The sequence below is a fragment of the Salmo salar genome, chromosome ssa09 (assembly GCF_905237065.1).
Source record: "Salmo salar chromosome ssa09, Ssal_v3.1, whole genome shotgun sequence".
Lineage (NCBI taxonomy): Eukaryota > Metazoa > Chordata > Actinopteri > Salmoniformes > Salmonidae > Salmo > Salmo salar.
This window is the reverse complement of record NC_059450.1, coordinates 125,525,028-125,549,649: the sequence shown is the minus strand read 5'-3', so window position 1 is coordinate 125,549,649 and position 24,622 is coordinate 125,525,028. Positions and strand designations below refer to the sequence as shown.

The window sequence follows — 24,622 nt, the reverse complement described above, 5'->3', positions numbered from 1 at the left end:
ATTTAATCCTAGTAAAAATTCCATTTTAGGTCAGTAACGATCACCACTTTATTTTAAGAATGTGAAATGTCAGAATAATAGTAGTGATTTATTTCAGCTTTTATTTCTTTCATCACATTCCCAGTGGCTCAGAAGTTTACATACACTCAATTAGTATTTGGTAGCATTGCCTTTAAATTCTTTAACTTGGGTCAAACGTTTTGGGTAGCCTTCCACAAGCTTCCCACAATAAGTTGGGTGAATTTTGGCCCATTCGTCCTGACAGCTGGTGTAACAGTCAGGTTTGTAGGCCTCCTTGCTCAGAAAATCTTTTTCAGTTCTGCCCACAAATGTTTTGTGATGGCCACTCCAATACCTTGACTTTGTTGTCCTTAAGCCATTTTGCCACAACTTTGGAAGTATGCTTGGGGTTACTGTCCATTTGCGACCAAGCTGTAACTTCCTGCCTGATGTCTTGAGATGTTGCTTCAATATATCCACATAAATGTCCTTCCTCATGCCATCTATTTTGTAAAGTGCACCAGTCCCTCCTGCAGCAAAGCACCCCCACAACGATGCTGCCACACCCGTGCTTCACGGTTGGGATGGTGTTCTTCAGCTTGCAAGCCTCCCCATTTTTCCTCCAAACAGAACAATGGTCATTATTGCCAAACAGTTCTATTTTTGTTTCATCAGACCAGAGGACATTTCTCCAAAAAGTACAATCTTTGTCCCCATGTGCAGTTGCAAACCATAGTCTGGCTTTTTTATGGCGGTTTTGGAGATGTGGCTTCTTCCTTGCTGTGCGGCCTTTCAGGTTATGTGGATATAGATACTTTTGTACCTTTATTCCTCCAGCATCTTCACAAGGTCCTTTGCTGTTGTTCTGGGATTGACTTGCACTTTTCGCACCAAAGTACGTTCATCTCTAGGAGCCAGAACGCGTCTCCTTCCTGAACGGTATGACGGCTGTGTGGTCCCATGGTGTTTGTACAGATGAACGTGGTACCTTCAGGCGTTTGGTTCATCCATGGGAGCAATTTCCAGACTTGGTCTACTTTTTTTTCTGAGGTCGTGGCTGATTTCCCCATGATGTCAAGCAAGAGCCACTGAGTTTGAAGGTAAGCCTTGAAATACATCCACAGGTACACCTCCAATTGACTCAACTGATGTCAATTAGCCTATCAGAAGCTTCTAAAGCCATGACATCATTTTCTGGAATTTTCCAAGCTGTTTAAAGGCAGTCAACTTAGTGTATGTAAACTTCAGACCCACTGGAATTGTGATAGTGAATTATAAGTGAAATAATCTGTAAACAATTGTTGGAAAAATTACTTGTCATGCACAAAGTAGATGTCCTAACCGACTTGCCAAAACATTTGTGGAGTGGTTGGAAAAACAAGTTAATGACGCCAACTTCACCTGTATCTTGTGAGGAAGTTGTTCAGTAGTTTTTTTTTTGCATAAGCAGTGCTTGCTAGAATTGTCAGTGAGGCATGAAATATCACTCAGCTCCTCACTGATGAACATAGCCAGTCTTCAGGGTTTTTACCTAAATGATGGAAGACCAACAGCTCATTGTGATAGTACTTCCCCACAAGTTTTCCAGTGCAACATGTCCAATTTAGGGCTATAGAAAATGTTACTAATGAGTTAAGTAATCAAAGTATTCAAAGACCGGTGATAAAATATTTATTAGCTTCATCAGTAAAAAAAAGAGTGACATAGGTTAAAGCCATGGTTTTATATACATGGTGTGAAAGAACAGTAAACTGAAAGAAAACCTACATTAATATTTCTATGTCTTACTAGGAATGGCTAAGGGGGGAAACCAGAGTCACTGCTGTTCTAAACTGAGATTGTTTGTTTGAAGACAATGGTTTTAGGGTTGATTCCCACAATCTTGGTGGTGTTGTGGGTTTTGTAGATGCCGATCAGACAGTCAGCAATCTCAAACATGTTGTTCCTCAGGGAGATGAACTGAGCATTCTTGGTTTGCTCCTGTAGGGAAATAAATTAACATTCAATCATCAATGGGAAGTCAAAGGCTGTAAATCTCCAGTATCCATTTTTCTTTTTACGTGCTTATGTGAGTCGAGCTCTTTTAAACAGTGGCCTGGGAAGAATTAACCACCAACCGCCGTGACAGGAGTAAACAATGGACCAACATGCTGCCAACAGAGGGCTTTGCAAAACGAGTGATTTCTCACAATAGGCTGTACACCTTACCATAGCGCCTTCAATAAGCTCCCATTATACAATACTAATGATTAACACAGATGAGCTGACCCCATGTCCCTCACTGAGTCAACAAGCACAGCAGCATAGAATTAGGAGTAGAATGGCAAATACTACTCAAAGCTGTTTCACGTGGAATAGAGTTCCCATGAACTGCTGTGTGTGCATGTGAAACTCAAATGTAACAGGCCACAATGGAGACATGCTTGAAGTCCAGGGCTGCATCAGTCTCATCCATGAAGTAGAGTGGCGTGGGCTTGAAGTGGTGCAGAGCAAACACCAGGGCCAGTGAGCTCAGGGTCTTCTCTCCTCCAGACAGCTTGAAAATCTTCTTCCAGCTCTTCTTAGGGGGACGCAGACTGTGGCCATGGACAGAGAGAGGATGAGCAAGAGTCATTCATAGATTTAATGAATACAGCAATGAAATTAGGAGAAGGGGATACTGGGTTGGCGCTAGGTACGTTTTGATGATAAAAGAAAAAATATAAAATTCACACGATTGAAAGACCTATCCAGAGCTGTCTTCACAAATCATAGATGTCAAACAGCCGGTTGGGGTCAAAGTGTCTGCTGACCTGAACATGATGCCCTCAGATAAGGGGTCCAGGCTGTCGACTAGCTCCAGCTCAGCGTCATTCTCTAGTGTCAGCATCTGGTAGTTCTTCAGCTTATTGGTGACGTTGAAGCCAGCCATGAACTCGTTGAGCCTCTGTTTGCATCCACGCTTTAAGTTCTCTCTCTGTGGTGATCTCATCCAGCTCAGCCACATGCTTCAGGTACAGTTCCTCCTACAGAGAGACATGACCCACAATGACTACCTTCTCTTAGAGGGAAATAAACTTGTGGAGATCGCAGACAAGAGTAAAAACAAGGTATCAAGGTGCTTGATTAGACCTAGAGAGAGCTGGGTCTGTACCTTCTTGTACTCTGCGATGGCTCCCAGGTTGGGCTTCATCTGGGCACAGCGGGCCTCCATCAGGGAGACCTGGTTGACATCAGGCCCCTTGATGGCCGCCAGGTCAGCGCCTCCACTCTGGATAAGAGTATCTGCTCAATGACTAAAATGTAAATAGCAGAGAAGAGGAAAAATTTAAGTCAGATGATGATACTGTTCCCCAGGTAATGCATAGAACACTGATGCACCAACTAGCTGAATGTTTGGTTGACCTCTAGGACACACCAAACCAACAGGGTAACAGCGAAGCATGCATGAATCTCACATGCACACAACACCCACCTCGCTCTGCCAGTGTTTGATCTTGTTGGTGTGTTCAGTGATGGGTGTCCATCTGCTCCACCCGAAGTTGGACGCTGAGGGACTCCACTCTACTTCTTGTAGAGTGTGCTCCTGCAGGACCTTGATCTCCCTCACCACCCCCTGGTGAGTGTGCTCCTGCACCTCCGGCAGTGCCGCCTAAGCCTCCTGGCAGGCCTTCATGAGCTCCCCAGCCTCCGTCAGCTCTCCCAGGCTCTTCTCATTCTCCTCCAGCTCTCCCTCTGGGCGACTCACACCGTCTTCAGGTTACTGTGGAGGAGAGCAGCAGCCATCAGCTGGGGCTTATCTGAGCTTTTCCGTAATAGCTTCACAACCGGGAGCTGCGTGTGTGTGTGAGAGAGCAGGTGTATAAACACTTACCGCCCTGCGGTCTTGATGGCTACCTGGGCCTTGGTGATGGCTGAGGAGCAGTCGTCCAGCTCCTTGTCCAGTTTGTCCTGCTGAGCCTTCAGCTTGTGTCTGTTGATGTCCACAATGAGGAGCCTCTTCACCTCAACCTTCCCTGCCTTACTAGAAGCTGCCTCAAAGTCTGAGAGCGTGAGAAAAGAGACGGGGGGGACAAAGTTACACACACATATATAAAAGAAAGGAGCAGGGTTAAGCCTCAAAGGTCAAGTATTAGGGGTGTGCCAAATACATGGACAAAACCACTATCGTAACGATCTAGAGATCTCACCGTCACTTAAAGTGTGGAGAAGGGTGCAACTGCAGCCTGCAATTCGGTGCGTTCCGCCTCCACCTTTCCCCCTCTAGCTAGCAGTGTCGCCCCAGCCTTCTGTGTCCTGGAGAAGCTAGCGCTAGGCTGTGTCCTGGAGAAGCTAGCGCTAGGCTGTGTCCTGGAGAAGCTAGCGCTAGGCTGTGTCCTGGAGAAGCTAGCGCTAGGCTGTGTCCTGGAGAAGCTAGCGCTAGGCTGTGTCCTGGAGAAGCTAGCGCTAGGCTGTGTCCTGGAGAGAGCTAGCGCTAGGCTGTGTCCTGGAGAAGCTAGCGCTAGGCTGTGTCCTGGAGAAGCTAGCGCTAGGCTGTGTCCTGGAGAAGCTAGCGCTAGGCTGTGTCCTGGAGAAGCTAGCGCTAGGCTGTGTCCTGGAGAAGCTAGCGCTAGGCTGTGTCCTGGAGAAGCTAGCGCTAGGCTGTGTCCTGGAGAAGCTAGCGCTAGGCTGTGTCCTGGAGAAGCTAGCGCTAGGCTGTGTCCTTCACCCCCGCCTGTCGGCATAGTTTTCTCTGCTACACAGCAGGTGATGCACGGTATCGCTCCCGCCTGCTGTGCTAGCTGGAGGCGGGGGCGACCGGTAGGCAGTGTCCTTTGCAGACGGAGGAATGCCCACATGCAGGAACACCCAATTGCACACTGTTGAAAGCGCTGGGCGCTCTAAATAACTAAATTGGCGGGGTGTAGGTTGAGCCGTAAGTGTCAGGAGAGAAAAGTTTTGCTCTTCTCATAAGTGAAACAATATATGGGGCAAGCAATTTACCTAAATCTGTGTCTGGAATAAACACAAGCAGCAGTAGTCAGCCATGAATTATTTATTGTTAATTTAATAGGACTAAGTAAGTAAATTGATCATGTGCATTTTCAGCTGTTGGGCTCATTTCTTTGATTTGAACAATATGTGAGTGAGTGAGCATAGCGATGTGCTCTGTGATAGCGCACTTGAGGTATAAGCTTTACTGGCATTTTTACGAGTATCAAGTGTGACAAAACGGATACAATTACAAGTAGGATGAGATCGGCACACCCCTAGTTGTATGTACCAGTTGTCTCCGCAGCAAGTCCATGAGGGACAATGCCTCGTGGAGTCAGACTGGGGTTCACTGTAGCAAAGCTCAAATTGAGCCAGATCATTGTCCTGAAGACTAGAACTGACAGAGTGTAGCCTGCAATTTCTAAGTGACTTCACTTCATGTTACATTTGGGGTTCAAAGTTCTCATCTTTCTACAAGTCCTTCAGGGTCTTCTGCAACTGTTTCTGTTTGTTCTTGTCGGGGGCAGCAGCCAGGACATTGGCCTCTAGCTCTTTAATTTTGAGGCTTCAGGTGAGCCTCCTGCTCTGCCAAGCTCTGAGAAGAAACACAGTCAACCACAACCTCACCCGCAATCACCAGCCTCAAGTGTTGTAGTACTCTAATCGAGAACTCAGACTCGAGTCCTAATTTTCGTGGCTCGTACTTGCACTCGATAAGCAGAATATTAGCAGCACTGGGTGCGCAGAGCAGTGAGGGTTTGGTTGTCTAGCAGTGGGAAGGATGCACGACACCGGCACACAGCCTACATCAGCTGGTGAACTGCAGAGGAGCAAACAATGAGTGTGGGCGACAAGCAGGCTCCACCTCCAATCTTAGGCTACACATTGCGTGACTCTTGCTTCCCCGTAATCACCATTTAGCTTTGCCTGTTTAACAAACTGCTTTACAAAAATGAAAAGAGTAGTATTGAGTTTAAAAGTAAAAAGTCTTTCCCCCCTGCATCCCATGGCCAGGTTCTGACAAGTCTCCCTTTACTTTTCACTCGGCAATTAAAAAAAAAAACACATCAATTACAAAAAAAACGTACCTGAGAGCCTGTTACAATGATTGCAAATAATAATCCGGTCAATCTGACAGGAGCAATAGCCAATTCAGTCTAGAGACCATTTATCCCATCAAATCATTACTGATGACATAATATAGGCCTAATGTTCAATAGTTAAAATAAAATGTGTGAGCCTGTGTATGAAGGACTTGTGCTTCGTAGGCTATTGCATATTGCAGGTAATTATGACCGTTGGGCAATAGTTGTTGCTGTGTAGATGGTAGACATAATCCAAACCAAATCAATAGAGGGGCAAATCTAGAAAGACGAGCTATGATACAGCAAGCGGCATTACAAGCAAGCCAAAAAAATATATACATTCAGCTTTACCTAAACAAGTGTGATGAACAAGAATTACACCAACATCAAATACATTTCATATCTGTATACTGTGTGTGTTACCTGCATGCTGTATTTCTCCAGGGTGTTCTTCATGTTTCTGAGCTGCTGTCAGAGTCTCTAGACTTTCTCCTCCAGCTGCAGCTTCCTCACCTGGCAGCCCTGCAGCTGCACCACCTTCTCATTCAGCTTGCTCTCCATACAGTCCAGCTGACACACAAAAAGAAGACAGGTCATTAACCACAGCAGAGCTTAAAGTGAGCCATAACAGTGATTGGAGGCCAGAGAAAGCTCTAGAAGAGTGTCCAGAAGATCTCTCACCTCCTGCTGGGTGACCTCAGTGCCGATGGAGGAGCCCATCCTGCCCCGCATCACTCTCCCTCCACCTCCACTCATGGTGCCTGAGACGGGACAGAAAATTGTGTCAGACATATCATCCACATAGACCATCTATAGAGACACAGAAGAGATGCGCTCCCTCTCAGTATACCCACCAGCCATCTCTATGATCTGTCTGTGCATGGTGACCACGCTCCAGCATTTGTCCTTCTGGAAGGCGAGCCGTGTTGCCTACTCCAGGTCCTTGGCCACCAGGGTGACCCTCAGGGCAAAGTAGAAGGCTGGCTTCATACTATCATCCTGCACCCGCACCATGTCAAACAGGCAGGGGATGTTCTCTTGGGTGGAGATGGGCCCCATCTTATTCTCCCACACCATCTGAGACAGGAAAAGAGTGGATGTCATAGTGTTAGCTACAGTATGGGCATTCAAAAAGGCTTGGGCAATAACAAAAACTCTTGTAGGGTGTTACATTTGAGGTTAAAGGCTTTGTACCAGCTGTCTTTTCAGAAAACCCATAAGACAGAAAGGCTAGTAGAGTGAGGTATACTGTAACAAACTTCAGATTGAGCCAGATCAATGTCCTGATGACTCAAACTGAGAGTGTAACCTGCAACATAGTAATTTCTGCAAGCGAGGCATGACCAGTGTTAATTAAACCTCATTTATCAATCATGCATAGGTACAAATGTGGGATCATTTCCACGCAAAGTGTGAGATTTATAGGACCTCCCGAGTGACGCAGCATCGCAGTGCTTGAGGCATCAATACAGCCCCGGGTCCGATCCCAGGCTCTATCACAGCCAGCCGGCCGTGACCGGGAGACCCATAAGGCGGCGCACAATTGGTTCAGTGTCGCCCGGGTTAGGGGAGGATTTGGCCAGCCGGGATGTCCTTGTTCCATCGCGCTCTAGAGACTCCTTGTGGCTGGCCGGGCGCCTGCAATCTGACTTTGGTCGCCAGTCGTACGGCGTTTCCTCTGACACATTGGTGCGGCTGTCTTCCTGATTAAGCGTGCAGTTTGTCAAGAAGCAGTGCGGCTTGACAGGGTCATGTTTTGGAGGATGCATGGCTCTCGACCTTCGCCACTCCCAAGTCCGTACAGGAGTTGCAGCGATGGGACAAGACTAACTACCAATTGAATACCATGAAATTGGGGAGAAAAAGTAAAACAAAAATAAACAAAATTTAACTGAGATTTATGAACATTTGTGGTGGAATAAGGGAACTGTTTGTCAAGTGTAGAATGGGAGCAATAATTAAATGTTTCAGTTTCATTGCATTTCCATTGTGAATTCATGCAACATATCTTGACAGGGTAGCTATATAAAATATGACCACATCAGTGCATTTGTTACAATAATAACCCATATAAAGTACAGTAACTTTTTTAATTAGAGGCAGGTGTGAAACCGTTGTTGAAATACTACAAGACAATGGGAAATCGAATGAGAGATGGTTGATGTTGCTCTGCTGGAAAATTAGGCACACACCACATTCCTCAGAGAGCGCGTTTTTAAGAGACAGGTGGGACTTTAACAGATTGGCTCATCAGATATCATTTCCCAAAAACAATTTATAGGATTTTTGCAAGGATATGAGACCTGCTTTCAAAAGGCAAACGCATGCCATTCCAGTGCACATCCAAGTACTATCTACCCTTAGGGTTTTGGCAACAGGCACTTTTCAACGGGAGCTTGCCAAATCGGGATCTCACAGCCCTCGATAAGCCAACGTTTAACACATACAGTTTCCATACACCATCGCAAAAGAGGTTGAAGTCAAGAGGGGTTTCTTTGCCATCAATAGGTTCCCAAATACGAACGGCGCAATAGACGGCACCCACCGCTATTAAATAACTACCCCAAAATGATTTGAACAGACAGTTTTCACTCTTAATGTGCAGGTGTGATGCGCAAAAGACACTGCTGAATGTGTTGGCTACTAGCCAGGTGGAGCACACAAAACCATTAATTCTACAGAACAGCAATGCTGGCCTAAAAACCTACAGGAGGGAGCTGTTGAGGATGGATGTTTGGCTAACTGGTGAGTGTTGCCTATATTTGCCATCGGTCCTCTCTTTGTAGCCATGTTTTTATTTTACACTGGTTAAGCCACAACTGAACGAGCCAAATAAAACCTTTTGGGTATGCCCAATCTCTGACATGAGCATCTCCATTTCAGTCCAATTATTTTCCTAAGCTTTGTTTTGGTTGCTCCATTGCATTTCAAGGTACGGCATTGAATATTCCCCACAGGCTTTAAATGGATGATTTTGACCATATGGTTAATTAGGGGCTTTTCGAAATGCAAATGGCTGAAGTCGTGTACAAGCACTGAGGCAGAGAACAATTGATATTTATCAATGGTTCTCTTTTACCTGTGTGCGTATGAAGCTTGTAGGATTGTTTTATAAATCACACTTTCTATGCATACAAACATTCTAAACTCCGTTCGTAAGTAGTATTTTATAATAGTTCCTACACAATATTGATAAGAGGCCACAGGTGTTTGAGAGTTGTTCTCACCTTGTCCAGGCCAATAAAGGTGGCCACTCCGATATTCTGGGCCTTGAGGAAGTTGACACATTTCAGGGCTGTGTCGATGCTGTCCACCAGGATGTTGTCCAGAGAGCCACAGCTGGATGAGATGGCGATGTCATCCTTCTCATCGATGGCCCCAAGATCACCCTGTCGGGACAAGAACAGTCTCACTGAGTGTGTGTGCATCTCTCAGCTGCCACATGTCATCTGTGTAGCCCACGTGTCAAACTCATTCCACAGAGGGCCAAGTGTCTGCCAGTTTTTGCTCCTCCCTTGTACTTAATTGATGAATTAAGGTCACTGATTAGTAAGGAACTCCCCTCACCTGGTTCTCTAGGTCAGGGGTTCCCAAACTTTTTCACTCAGGCCTCCCTTCCAGCATTGGGGAAAATGTCTATTTCTACGAGCAGAATCACTGTTAATGTCAAACTGTTCACACCACTCTTGTTGACGAAGAGAACATCTTGCAGGTTCAAAGCTTATTTCCTGCAATTCTACACATTTTGTCACATGGTGCAGAGAACATTTGGCAGTTTTAAAGCAAATTTTCTTCCAATTCTATAAATGTTGCCATTAGAGGTCAACCGATTTATCGGAATGGCTGATTAATTAAGGCCGATTTCAAGTTTTCATAACAATCGGAAATCGGTCTTTTTGGACGCCGATTTTTTTTTAGACCTTTATTTAACAAGGCAAGTCAGTTAAGAATACATTCTTATTTTCAATGATGGCCTAGGAACAGTTGGTTAACTGCCTTGTTCAGGGGCAGAACGACAGATTTTTACCTTGTCAGCTCAGGGATTCAATCTTGCAAGCTTACGGTTAACTAGTCCAACGATCTAACCACCTGATTACATTGCACTCCACGAGGAGCCTGCCTGCTACGCGAATGCAGTAAGAAGCCAAGGTAAGTTGCTAGCTAGCATTAAACTTATCTTATAAAAAACAACCAATCATAATCACTAGTTAACTACACATGGTTGATGATATTACTAGTTTATCTAGCCTGTCCTGCGTTGCATATAATCGCTTAGGTACACGTTGCTCCAACCATAAACATCAATGCCTTTCTTAAAATCAATACACAAGTATATATTTTTAAACCTGCATATTTAGTTAATATTGCCTGCTAACATGAATTTCTTTTAACTAGGGAAAATGTGTCACTTCTCTTGCAAACAGAGTCAGGGTATATGCAGCAGTTTGGGCCGCCTGGCTCGTTGCGAACTGTGAAGACTATTTCTTCCTAACAAAGACAGCCGACTTTGCCAAACGGGAGATGATTTAACAAAAGCGCATTTGCGAAAAAAGCACAATCGTTGCACGACTGTAACTAACCATAAACATCAATGCCTGCATATAAACCTGCATATTTAGCTAAAAGAAATCCAGGTTAGCAGGCAATATTAATCAGGTGAAATTGTCATTTTGCGTTCATTGCACGCAGTCAGGGTATATGCAACAGTTTGGGCCGCCTGGCTCGTTGCGAACTAATTTGCCAGAATTTTACGTAATTATGACGTAACAGGAATAACGTTTTGTTTTCGAGATGATAGTTTCCGGATTCTACCATATTAATGACCTAAGGCTCATATTTCTGTGTGTTATTATGTTAATTATAATTAAGTCTATGATTTGATAGAGCAGTCTGACTGAGCGATAGTAGGCAGCAGCAGGCTCGTAAGCATTCATTCAAACAGCCCTTCGCAATGCATTGCGCTGTTTATGACTTCAAGCCTGTCAACTCCCAAGATTAGGCTGGTGTAACCGATGTGAAATGGCTAGCTAGTTAGCTGGGTGCGCGCTAATAGCGTTTCCAACATCACTCGCTCTGAGACTTGGAGTAGTTTTTCCCCTTGCTCTACATGGGTAACGCTGCTTCGAGGGTGGCTGTTGTCAATGTGTTCCTGGTTCGAGCCCAGGTAGGAGCGAGGAGAGGGACGGAAGCTATACTGTTACACTGGCAATACTAAAAGTGCCTATAAGAACATCCAATAGTCAAAGGTATATGAAATACAAATCGTATAGAGAGAAATAGTCCTATAATTCCTAGAATAACTGCAACCTAAAACATCTTACCTGGGAATATTGAAGACTCATGTTAAAAGGAACCACCAGCTTTCATATGTTCTCATGTTCTGAGCAAGGAACTTAAACGTTAGCTTTTTTACATGGCACATATTGCACATTTACTTTCTTCTCCAACACTTTGTTTTTGCATTATTTAAACCAAATTGAACATGTTTCATTATTTATTTGAGGCTAAATTGATTTTATTGATGTATTATATTAAGTTAAAATAAGTGTTCATTCAGTAGTGTTGTAATTGTCATTATTACAAATAAATAAATGTTTAAAAAAATATATATAAAATAAAAATCGTCCGATTAATCGGAATCGGCATTTTTATTTGTATTATTTTTATAAATAGGTCCTCCAATAATCGGTATCGGCGTTGCAACATCATAATCGGGCGACCTCTAGTTGCCATGTCTAATGTTTAGTCGTGATATTTGAGTGACAAACATTACAACTAAATCTATGGGCTAAAAAACGTTAATTGACATGGGCTAGTTGATCTGGACATTTCTGACCAGTTATATATAGCGCTAACATGACAAGAGGAAAACTGATGCCGCACCACCCAATTTCAAAATAGCACCTTGTGCATTCTACCATTATAACTTTCAAGAGTAGGTTGAAAGCCGGATCCCTCACCGACCCTTCGCACCTCCCCTAGGCGCCCCACAGTTTGGGAACCACTGGTCTAGGTCTTCATTGAAAAAGAAAAACCAAGCCAAAGCCAGTAGACACTAGGCCCTCCATGGAATGAGGTTGATACCCCTGGTGTAGTCTATACATGGACATGGTCCTCACTCGTCATCCCAGGATGCCGGGGATCTTGCCGCTCCTCTTCTGCTGCATGAGGCGTCCAGCACCTTCCCCCTGCTGCGGTTATAGGACAGGGAGCTCTTGGCCTCATGTCCCCCACCAGCTCCCTGGACTGATCATCTGCTTGCAGCAGCTGCTCCAGCTCCGCCTCATCCTAGAGCAGACAGAGATACATCTTACTGCCACAAATCACAGTCCACCCCTAACCTTAAGAACAGCTCGACACTTGAGACCCTTCCCACACACTCACACTAACGTACCTTCCTGAGCTCCTGCTCACACTGGGGTATTTTGACCTGCAGCTCTTTGATGGCGGCGCGGCGGTCTCGCAGCGTGTCGGAGGCGGTCTGCAGGGACAGCGTGGCCATGTTGAGCTAGGTCAGAGCGGTGTTGTGGCGACTCAGGTAGATGTCCTGCTCAGACTGGGCCACGTCCTGACAAGAGCGTGTCGCGTTCACAGCCTTACTCAGCTCCATCAGCTCCTTCGTCTGGGGACGGAGCCATGGGAATAATAACCACACGATTATGTGATCAGAAAACATGGAATACCAGGGGGAAAAGGATACCGGTCAAATTCAATTAAATCAGGAATAGTGTTTCCTACTTCAAACGAATCAGTAATTCCTGATAATGAAAGACACCCACCTCCTTCTCCTGCTGCAGGCCACTGGTCTCCTCCTTCAGACTCTCCTTCAGTTTCTCCTCCTTCCCCAACTCCTCCCTGCGAGCGGACGCCTCAGAGATGGTCTTCTCACTGCTGGCCGGCACGTTACGCACCTCCTCCAGCTGACAGAGGAGAAAGGGGGGAGAGAAAAGATGAGGCTAAGGGAGGTACAACCTTTAAAAAAAACCCAGGAAAGACCAATATACTATTTTAAAATCAACTAGCAGACAGAGTTAGGAGCACCGCCATCAGACTGGCAGGCAGTCTGTGTGAACTGCACCTCTCTCCAGTGTGCGGGGTGGTGAGAGGGAGTAGCAGAGGGAGTGGAGGAAGCCATGCTAGCAGGGTTAACTGTGGGTGAAGAGTGAATGTGGCTGCTGGTAGTGTTACACAAAGCCATACTTCACTACCACACTGCAGAACACGGCTCCCAGAGGACTGCTCTGCTCTACCCGGCCTTCACAACCCAACACTGCCAAATCACAGCCACTGGTGCTGTATCATACAGGCTGCAGAACAGGGGCAGAGAAAGGAAGGGAGACTTGGAGCATATTGAGTGTGGAGAGAAAAAAAAAGAGCCCATGGAGGAGAGAGAAAAGAGCATGGGAGAAAGTGAGTGAGAGGCAGCAGAGCCAAGCAGTCATGCTTTGGAGGGTTTGCGTTTAAGTTTTACCCCCTAGTGGCCAACTGGAGGAGTTTCTCTTATTAAATAAATTGGGTATACCAGCCACTTTATCAATTCATTTTAGTCTCAGCAATGTAACAATATAATTTTATCAAGAGGGACCTCATGACACAGAAAAATATATTAATATGTGGGATACACACCCTTGCTCACCCAGAGCCAATCCCAAGCAAGTTAATGTAATAAAAATGAACACATTTGTTTATTTGTGACATTGATGCAAGTAATTATAAAATGTGTAATTACGCAATACGGCAATTACTAATAAGGTCATCTGTAAACCCCTGGGCAATGCCTTCTCCAGGGCCTCAGCACAACAGGCCTTGTGTTTGTATAGAGGGAAACTGTATTACGAGTGGCCGTGTTTCACTTTGGCCAGGGGACAAAATCAACAGAATAAAAGTGAAGTGTCAGGCCATTGGTGCTGGCCTGTCTTGAGAGGACAGAGCACCATTGTGTTTGTTTATGAGTATGACCTGTAAGTTATGTAGCACATTCGCCACAATCACAGCCTCCTAACGTATAGATTTGGAGAGCCACCATGAGCAACCCATGTACACAGAGATTGGCCAATATAATAAATGGTCAAAGTTACAAAACCCCCCTGAAATGGAATCACTGAAGCATCGATTATAGAGACCTGAATTATGTTCACAGGAAAAGGGACACATGCACACCTAAACACACCTTCTCCTTCTCCAGTTCTTTCTGTAGTTTCTTGGTCTTACTCTTGGTGTGCTTCAGTTTCTCTCAGACCTCTACATCCTGCAGGTCCAGCTGGGTAAACTTCTCCTTCTGGAACTCAATGTACTTGGTCAGCTTGCCTTGTTTCCTGGGAGAAAAATCACAACATGGACATTATGAATGGCAATCAAACAAATTACTGCTAATTTTGCTTTTCTGTATCACTGGTTGCCAGCAGGCCCATGAACATTTTCCATTTCATAACATTATTGCACTGAACTGACATTCATTTTACATTAGGACTATATTTTGCTCATAAATGTGTCCCTTTGGTATCAATTTCCATGTAAGCAACAAAACCCATGAATAACAAATAAAAAATAGAAAGGCCTACTTCTCCACATTTTTCAGATCTTGGTTCTTCTCCATCTCTTCAGCAATGGTGGTGTTTTTCTCTGCGAGTTCCTTGGTGTCGTCTTGGATCCTCTGCTTCTCCTCTTTGTTTGCCACTCTCTTCTGGAGGTTATGGCTAACAAAGAAACAATCACACTCTGGTCAACATGGATATATGAACTCTAAAAAGTGACCATCTGTGGTAATTACACCCAACTGCATCAACGCTTCCTCCCAGATTCTTTCAAACCTGATTTCCTGTTAGTAAAATACACTAAATTTAGCAACACCCTGTGTGGTTATAATACTCACACATAGTACTGGCAGAGCTGGCTCTTTTGTTTGAAAATATCATTCTCCAGAGTGAGGAACTCAACGGCTATGTTCTTCTCTCCCTCCAGAGCAGTCTTCTCCTTCTCCACCATTTTGACCCTGTTTAGCTGTAACACATGGTCCGCAAAATGATGAAACAGGAAAACAAAGTGTACAGCACCCCTGACTTAAACATTCATGCTGAATTGTCATAAGATCAAGCCCTGAATAAATGTTTGAATTTACTTTTGTTCCTTCTCAGGTGTGCTTAGAAGAAAAAAAAATGTCACTGTGATTGACCATGCCAGACATGTATTGATAAACTCTGAGCTTTCCCAAAAACTACAACTTTACTCCACAAGCTTGGGTTAATTTGGCTTCAATACCAAAATTATGCAATTTTTAGTCAGTCAAAAGCCATATGTGACTTAATCAAATAGACAAATGCAGAGTAATGAGAAACGATAGAACTCAGATAAAGGCAGAAGTGTGATAGGATGCGACACTGCACAATGCCATAAGATCAACCCATAGTCTAATAACATGAGGATAGTCAAAACTGGTCATGACTCAAATAACACAGCATTTGACCCTGTGTATGTGGTATTGCTATATCTACTGCAGGCATTGCGTTAACACAGAACAAATCTTACCGCGTCCACAAACAGATCTAAAATGCTCCTCATTGTAAATTCTGCTCTGCTTCAGTCAGGGTTTGTTCCAAATCAATGTAAAAGGACTAATTTTGTGCTTCGTTTACACTTCTCCACTTGGATGAAATAGCTTTGCTCTCATCTTGCCCAATCAAATTCCACCACTCACAAACCGGCATTGGATCACCAGACAGCGCTCTGAGTGATGTGTACTTTTCTCTGGTAGTTTTAGCAAGTTAAAATGCAAGATTAACTAGGAAATGTAGCTGGCTACATTCTATGATAAACATCTGAAATATGATGGCTGTGTCATTTTTGCAAAAAAACTAGCTTTTCCCCCATTGCAAACTAATTTACTTGCGTCTGCTAGCTTTGCACTTCTCATTTGATGAAAACAAAGCTATTGTCTGCCTATTGTGTTGCACTAATGTATTTTGTGTAAAGAAATTATAGTTGCATGCCCCTGATCACTATTGAAGCAAAAAAAAAAAAAACACTTTCAACATAAAAACAGGTGAAATGGTTTGAAAATGCAGATTTGGTCTGCGTTATGAAAATGCAGATTTGGTCTGCGTTATGAAAATGCAGATTTGGTCTGCGTTATGAAAATGCAGATTTGGTCTGCGTTATGAAAATGCAGATTTCTGAATACTAAATCTATTGACTACTGTAAAGCTGCATGAACCAAAAAGTCTAAATCATGTCACCCATATGAAAAATCATAGATATGTTAAAGTAATAAATACATTACAGTACAGGGAGAAACTTTTTTTCTTCTAAACAGGCCTAATTAGTGATGTTATATTAGTGTAGCCTGCAAGAGATTTACTGAACCGGCTGGCTTCACCAGACATCCAGTATTTCACCTCAAATGAAACACTACCCTGTTAACCTGGCTAGTACACTGCAACACCATATCCAAATAACAATATGTCACTAGTACTGCAATACAAAGAAATATATTAACAAAATCATGTAATTATCAGCCAAACTTCACCTCCAGCTAACATAATTACTAACACATTTCTAATAAAATCTGATCTAGGGCTGGTCATTAAATGTATTCGATAAAAAAATTTAAAAAAAGAACTTGCGCATCCCGTTCTTATGCCTTCTCTCAACCGCTCTTTAAAAATAATAATTAAATGACTGATTGCAAAGCAATTGTTTTTGGCACAACAATAAAAATGTAACAAACAAGCAAAGGGATTAGCCTAGATACAGCGATCTCTGAGGTGTGTGTGTGGAGATAATTTGCTGCCTTGTAAGGAGAGGCAGGTGTCAGGCCAGGGGCAGTCATTCTGGCCAAGACACAACATACCTCACAGATTTCACAGTGAAACAGGTCCCCAACACACCCCCACAGGGGAAACCATCATTTCAAAAAGGAAAAACATGTATGTGTATGTATAAATATAAATATATATATTTTTTTAAATACAACAAATGGACTAATGTCTTGTTACTGGGGTTGTTTCTCACCTTCTCTCCCCTCTGCTCGTTGAGGAGCTCCACACGGCACCTCAGGGTGTAGATGGGCTGCTTCAGGCAGCAGGAGCCAATGATGTCCTCCAGGTATTCCAGCATGCCCTCTTCATGCTCCGTCTGCCCCTTGGGCTTCATCATGGCTATCTGCTCCACCTCACCCTGACCAATGCACAGGGAGGGAGAGACGCAAGCAAGGACACACACGGTTATAGCAGCTTCTTACCAGAAACTCTACAAACACACACCTTGGATACATTTTGTGTTCGAAACCACCTGATTACCATCCCAGAATTGACATTGATGGGTGGGTTTATACTTTTTTTATTTATAACTTTCTAAAGTCTGAAAAGCAACGAGGGAAAAAAATACCTGAAATATTTTTTGGGAATTCACCCTTTCGGAAGCAAGTTAAAATGCAATTCAAACTAACCTGGGCTAAAACCAGAAAGACAGCAACTTCTGTGTGAATCTCAAACAGCAATTTAATTATTGATGATTTGAAATAAATTGGTTGCTTTGCTCACTAAAGTATTGAGGAAACTTTGCTGATGTTATGATAACCCCTCATTAAAACACTTTAACCTCTCCTTTATGATATAACCCTACAGCTTTCATGGGCAGCCAGTCATATGGGCTATTTGCAGTACATTTGGGCATTTTAGTGTACTGTACTTCTCACACAACTTCCCAACTCACACACCTGAGCCTCAAATAATAATTTACTGCACATAACATTTGTCCATATCCATGACAAAACAATGAAAGGCAAAACTATAATAATCACTTAAACATAGAACCAAACATCTCATCAATTGGAACCGCTACAATAAAGGTTTTATATTTTATGAGGTCAAGAAATAAATACATAAACTAAAAGGGGCATCTGGCAAATGTAACTGGTGCCTGTGTTTTAATAAAATTATGAATTTCCTTTATGTCATAGACATGGGGTAATAGTCCTTGACTGAACAGTCCTTGAAACATTTATTAAACACAAGCCTGAATGATGGCCTATATAATTATCAGAATGGTCAATCTTGTTTAATCCTCTCTCTCTGTGTGTCTGTGTGTGTGTGTGTGTGTGTGTGTGTGAGTGAGTGAGAAAAATGCATTTTCCTGCTCTGCCTGACCAGTGCACTAAATAGGAACCTTCCCCTGAGCCGTAGGCCTGTAAAAGTGACTTTGGAGAACAAACTGAAGCTTCTTGCCTTAGTCAGAACAACCCTGTCATATTTAATGAGCTCGAAAATCACCTAAAATTCCAGAAAAAAAGAGAGGATGAAGAAAATTGCACAAATCAGGACAGGAGAGAACCTACATCTTCTCCCAAAATAAATATTATAAAATGCAGCACAACATCTAATATTCACTAAAAAAGTGAGTCCTCTCATTCATCCAAGAGTTGATAGGTACTAGAAAACCCCCAAAACTGTATTGTGCAACAAGTGGACTGGCTTGTTCTTCAAACAACCCCTGGAGGAGTCTACACACCAAGCTGAACACCACAGGGATGTTCCAAAACTGTATTAATAAAAATAAAAATTCTACATGTATTCATTTGGACCGTGACTGGCAAAAAGCAGCAAATATGACCCAACGCAAACAAAATAATATGTCTTTGAACAACTACACACATTGACATTACACTCCATGAAAGATAATTCCAACGAAATCCAAACTGAAGACATAATCATGCACTCAAATGATAGAAATGAAGAGTGGATGCTTGATCCTACCACACTGAAGCAGCACAGCTAATATTGGGGTCGGGGTCTGTATTCTCACGCCAATATTTACGTGCTGCTATAGCGTGGCAGGTAAAGGGGGGCCAAACGGACCTGCGTCTCCATTCACCCACTAGACAATTCCAGGAATGTTAGATTTTCCTTAAAATACTAAAGCAGCAAATGATGGTTCGCACCTTTCCAACATTGTTTCAAACCATGATGCGCTGCTATAGCAGTCCAAGTCCGTTTCACACTTAACAGGTCACTCACACAGGCATAATACCGGTTTTCCTCCGAGTGAAAGGGGTCAAGTCTGAGCAGCAAAGCTTTTACAGGATGGGATGTGTGATACAGGAAGGATCAAAGACAAACTGAAAGGAAAACTAAAAATGAATAACTATTTAATTACCTGTAAAAATCAGAAATCTGTTGTGGTCCAGGTCAATGCCATGGCTACACAGCAGAGTCCCCACATCTTTGAAAGTGGCCTTCTTGCCATTGATGTGGAAGGACGAGGAATTGTCTTTGCTGGCAGTTCTGGAAACATAGAACTTGCTGTTGGGGATGACTTCGTAGTCATCTCCTTCCTGACTCAGAGGGGGAGGGGCACAAGAAACACACCAGCTTAGATCCAGTCTTCAGAACACACTCAGGACAAAAAAATAAAAATGCTTAGCAATACAACCCTCCCAAATATAGGCAAGTAACCATCTAAACACACACCTACATATGAAAGTGAAGCCTCAACCACAGAAATGTTGCTGCAAACAGATATTGGTGTGATAACAAGTAAAATGTATTTAACTTGCACATTTATTAAAAATTAAGATTCATATGGTTTATTAAATTCAACTAATTTTGAGACAACAGGAAATACATGTTGTCAACACATTGTCAAGATATGAAGGGGGGCAAAAACAGAATAGCTATAACATGTTCAACTTTTTTTAATAGAGAAATATATAGTGTGTAGGCTTAAAACTGCAGTGTTAGGAGATGGTTGAAACGATTTGACAAAAAACAGCTTGGCTGCAAAGAGATTATTTTACATTAAATGTCAATTATGTTGTTAATTACTGTACTACACCCCCAGTGGTAGTACAATATGTTTTACAATTCTGGAAAAATATTTCTTACTCTGCATGCAATTAATATATACAGGATTCTAGGTTTGCACAGAAAAGGAGAAACTGTATTGTCCACTAACATTCATTTAATCACCACTAAACTGAAGAAAAAAAACTCCCCTGAGGTCTTAATCAATATAAAACCACAAAAATAAAGGAACAATGGCAAAGTTTGTAATTTACTTGATTGTCAGTTAACTTCAAATGGCTATTCTGAGTCTGTTGCCGTCATTGTAAAAAATAAAAATACTAAACCAAATGCATACAAGACAATTAAAGCTACACCCTAAAATAACATGCATATATACAAAAAATATATACGATTCTGCCGCTTTACCCAAATCTCTTATAAAATGTTAAATTGTTTGGTTACAGCTGAGCAAGTAAGTGTGTGTTACCTTGTCAGTAATTTTCTGAAAATGCACTTCCACAGTGCAGCTCTGCACATCCTTGTGCTGGTCAGAGCTGTGAATCAGCACAGAGAGTTTTTTGGTTCTGATTTTTTGAGCCCTATAGCCAAACACAAAGAGCATTGAATCTATCACATTGGACTTCCCACTGCCATTTGGACCAATGATACAAGAAAAACGCCAGGGAAGGGAGAGAAAAAAAAGAGAAATGAAGTGGGTGGAAAATAAAAATGTACTTCCAATCTGTACTTCCAATCTGTTCAAATCAGACTAAATTAAATAGAAACCGTATTCACAATACAATTTTAGACCGCTTTGAATAACTAGAAAATTCTGCTGGATTAAAATGGTGGGCCTCTAACCTCAGTGGGTGTATTTAAGATATTTTATTGCACCTGTGTCCATGATGCAATAAAGAGAACTACTAAGAAAATTTGATAGGGGGAAAGTTAGTGGGAAACCCTATTTTGTATCTTTTTGAGGATAAGACACAGCTAGATCACCACTAGTGTGAAAAACACACACACACACAAAATGGAGGAGTATGATATGCTGCAAACTATGGAGACAACTTTATCCAGTAAAATAATCAACAATTAAATTACAACTATCCAAATGCTGCTGTCACTGAAGATACAAATATATATAAATAAAAGTTAAGGAAATGGTCAACACCCCATACTGAGACAATGATTAAAACACAAAACCACAATTCCTAGTGTCACAAAAGAGCCATAACGGGGAGTTAGTATGCTTTTTCGTACCTTATGGAAAGGGCCCAGAATCTGCTCGCCAGCATAGGATTTGAAGTTCTGATTAACTATATGTGTAATCATCAAGCGAGGAGCGCCTGGTTCATTGGTCATTGCTGGGGGCGGGGGTGGAGGGATGCTACTAAGAATCTCCTCCAAACTTCGATTATCAACAGCCTCGGCACCCTCCCCGGGAGCCGGAGCTAGGGCAAAGAGTTTAACTTTTATTCCCCAGTGCGATTCATTTCAGGTGGGGACACTGGTGTATGGGGGAGGGGTGGTGAAACAAAAAAACAAACAAACAAAACATAAGCATTATAGAGCAAGTCACAGTGGAGGAACAAAGACTCCAGAGGAAGATCGAATGTTAACTCGCACATGTACTATATCTTTGTTCACAAAACTAAATTATAACAATATAAACTTAATCATAAACGAACGCTTGAAGTAACCCCTTTCACAAACGCTCACATTGCAAAGCAAATACACAATATGCACTCACCAACGACAACATAATTTATTATATTTCGAACATCTGATTCCACGTTGTTTCACCCACACCAAAACCTACTTTCCAATCAAAACAAATGAATAAAAATCGAGCCTTGCTGCAAATGCATACCGATTATGGTACCATATCACAATGACAAAACGCTTGGTCTCAAGTCTATTGTGCTCAGTAAAAAAAAAAAAGAAGAAAAATGACCCTGACAATAGTTTTCGGCCAACAAACGCTGCAACCATAATACTTTCTAAATCAAGAGTAGACAACATGTCAAATACGGTTATTGTTTTCAGACGAAGTTTTCTTGACAAACCGTTGACCAACGTTAAATAAATCGAAAGATAGAAAATCATAACCATCCTTCTAGATGATCGAATCGTTTAAAACGCATTCATATCCAAACATAAATTACCTTGCTAGTTGCGAAGGCTGGAGACAAACGCGCACATGCCACCATTATAATCATCTCAAAAATCACAAGAGACATTTATTAATGCCTTGCTCACGTTTGAAAAACTAGCCAGCAAGCTACGTGTTATGAATCAAGACAACAACTACCACAACTGTGCCAGTTGGACTCAACCATCACGCACTTACATTCAACAAAACACGTTGCCATTGAGTAGACGCGCAACTTATTTAGATGCAGACACCAAAACACCCTTTGTTACTTACCATTTGTCGGCGGAGCCTCTTGGCCATTGGAGTTCGCTTCTTTATGGGGTACGTCCAACTCGTCTTCGGAGTCATCCCGAGGCTGCGATCCTTTCCCTCTAGGCTTGGAAGTAGTTATACTTTTCGACGTTTTGGCTGTCATGTTTTAGAATCTAAAAGATATCATTCAAATCACAGGCGTAAAAGTAAAATCCATGAGGTGTTTTCGCTTGTCATTCACTTCTTCACAATTGATAGTCAACGTGAAGCACCCCGTTACCCCCCTCCGTCATCTCCCATCAACGGGCATTTTATCCAAAGAGTTAACTTCACCTCGGGTCATAAATCGGTTACCCAATCAATTATAAAGCTGCAAATAAATTGCCAGTCTGCTGTCTGATAAGACCACAGATCTAAAAGTGTTTTGTTTTAGTTTCTTTGATAAATATGTTTCGTTTTAAACTGTACCATAGGTGTAATAAGCGATATTCAGAGATGTAACCATAACCCAAAATAATAGAAAATACTTGACACGAAATTGCAATTTAACAAAACTTAATTAGCTGTCTAACTTAAATCTCCCCTAGTCAAATAGCGTGATTTTCTCTAACGTAAGCTGACAACATGCATCGATTTTCACTCAATTATCGAGAAATGAACTGATACGTTTTCCGTCAAGTGCGTGTAACTAAAATACGGACAAAAATTGTGACGTTACAGGCTGTCAGTAACGCCAAACTGAGCTCAAAAGTAAATCAACTGCTACCGAGAACTAGAAAAAGATGGGAGGTAAATGTGCAAAATAAAGTCATAACACTGAAGTAGCCAATCAGAGTCACGTTATCATTAGTGCCATGTAGGCTGCACTCAGTAGTCCAAATTGACCAGCAACAGTTGAACGTGTAATGTTTATTTTACAGATCGAGAGTTCTAATCAATTGAATAATTTAAGATAATGTAGCTACAATATGGCTAACTAAATAGCTATATCACTAACGTTACTGAGCGAATAAAAATGTAACTTGTGTATAGAAGATTTCACTGGTCTTGTTTTTTTAGGTAACAGTAACGTTAGTGTTATGCTTCAGTTGTCCTCTTGTAATCTAGTTAAGCTAACGTTAATAATTTGCCTAAACTGAGAACACGTGGAAATTCCCATTTACACTATCTAGCTGCTGTATAGAGTAGACTAATGTCTGGTAATTAGCTAGCTAACGTTAGTCAGGTAGGCCACATTGGGCTTTGTTAGGCATTATTCTCACGTCATCTGTTAGCCACGAACAAATTTAGATAACGTTAGCTAAAGTACGCTACCTGGATAGCGAACACAACTAGAGCAGAGATGAATAGGGGAAACCGGTACTTTGCTTACAAGTAAAGTTAATTTAACACTGGTTCGCCAAGGTAGATAGCTAATGTTACTAGGCAATTTTAGTTAGTTTATTTATGTGTTGCCGATAGACAAATGGGATATAGCTAAATGTGAGCTGTCATCTGATCATTTTAAGTTAACGTTAGCTAGCTTACTTTACCTAGCTCAACAACCACATATAACCGACGAAAGGTGCCCACAAACTTGCTTGCTAGATAGCTATGGTTTGATAGTTAGCTAGCGAGCTTACTCGTTTTATTTTAGCTAACGTTAACTAGCTATTTCGTGTTCAGATAAAATGTCAGCTTTACCTTGCGGACGAAGTTATTTTGTTGTAAGAATTCCCTGTGTATTACTCTCTTTTCAAAGCCAATTGAAAACTGTTTCTCGATATCCCAAAACTGAAAAAATAAATAAAGTGCGTAAAAGTCAACCCTGTGTCATCTCAAATCGTTAGCTTGCTGCAAACTCACTCGTAAATGGCGCCTAAACTCTGTTGTCGAACCAAAATTCGTTACAAACTGATGCAAGGCACCATGGAACCTCGATATTGGTAAAAAAAAAAATCAAAAAGAAGGCCGACGCCAGGCAACCATGAACATAAACGTATACATTTTTTGCATTCAAGTTAACATTATAATGAATATAAATTATATTTTGGTAATGATTTTTGATATTTTCATACCATTTTTTAAAATAGAACGTGCCCCGTGAAGTATGGGCACTGTTACCTAGAGACGACGGAAGGGTGTTGTTTACAGTACGGATCAATTTATTATTTTGTATTTGGATTGTATTGGTTGAATAGTCGAAAATATGTAAGGGATAATCAACTACGGGCTATGTGTTCTCTGGAAAATAATGCTCTAGTTGGAAGGTGTGTGCCACGACGCACTAGTGGAGTGGCACTAGCCTTCCATAGAGTTACATTATTTTCTAGAGAGAATGCATAAGAGAGTTAAGAGTCCCAAGTTGATTATACCCACTTGAGTAAAAGTAAACATACCTTAGTAGAAAATGACTC

The 24,622-nt window shown here is 42.2% G+C and overlaps 1 protein-coding gene across 1 annotated transcript; it reads right to left on the bottom strand.

Annotated features, from left to right (window-relative positions):
* Positions 1-1,655: 1,655 nt before the first annotated feature.
* On the bottom strand, positions 1,656-21,978 carry LOC106612778 (structural maintenance of chromosomes protein 4). The gene is given in 27 exon segments (XM_045687011.1): positions 1,656-2,576; positions 2,793-2,948; positions 2,950-3,005; positions 3,036-3,038; positions 3,134-3,275; positions 3,438-3,497; positions 3,499-3,545; positions 3,548-3,737; positions 3,854-4,022; positions 5,581-5,719; positions 6,462-6,608; positions 6,720-6,799; positions 6,893-7,115; positions 9,266-9,427; positions 12,158-12,210; positions 12,213-12,257; positions 12,260-12,326; positions 12,433-12,660; positions 12,812-12,958; positions 14,209-14,353; positions 14,600-14,734; positions 14,911-15,038; positions 17,046-17,210; positions 17,482-17,486; positions 19,188-19,365; positions 20,304-20,415; positions 21,080-21,978. Coding segments are annotated over 27 exon segments (3,201 nt in total). The 5' UTR covers positions 21,115-21,978; the 3' UTR covers positions 1,656-2,392.
* Positions 21,979-24,622: the final 2,644 nt, after the last annotated feature.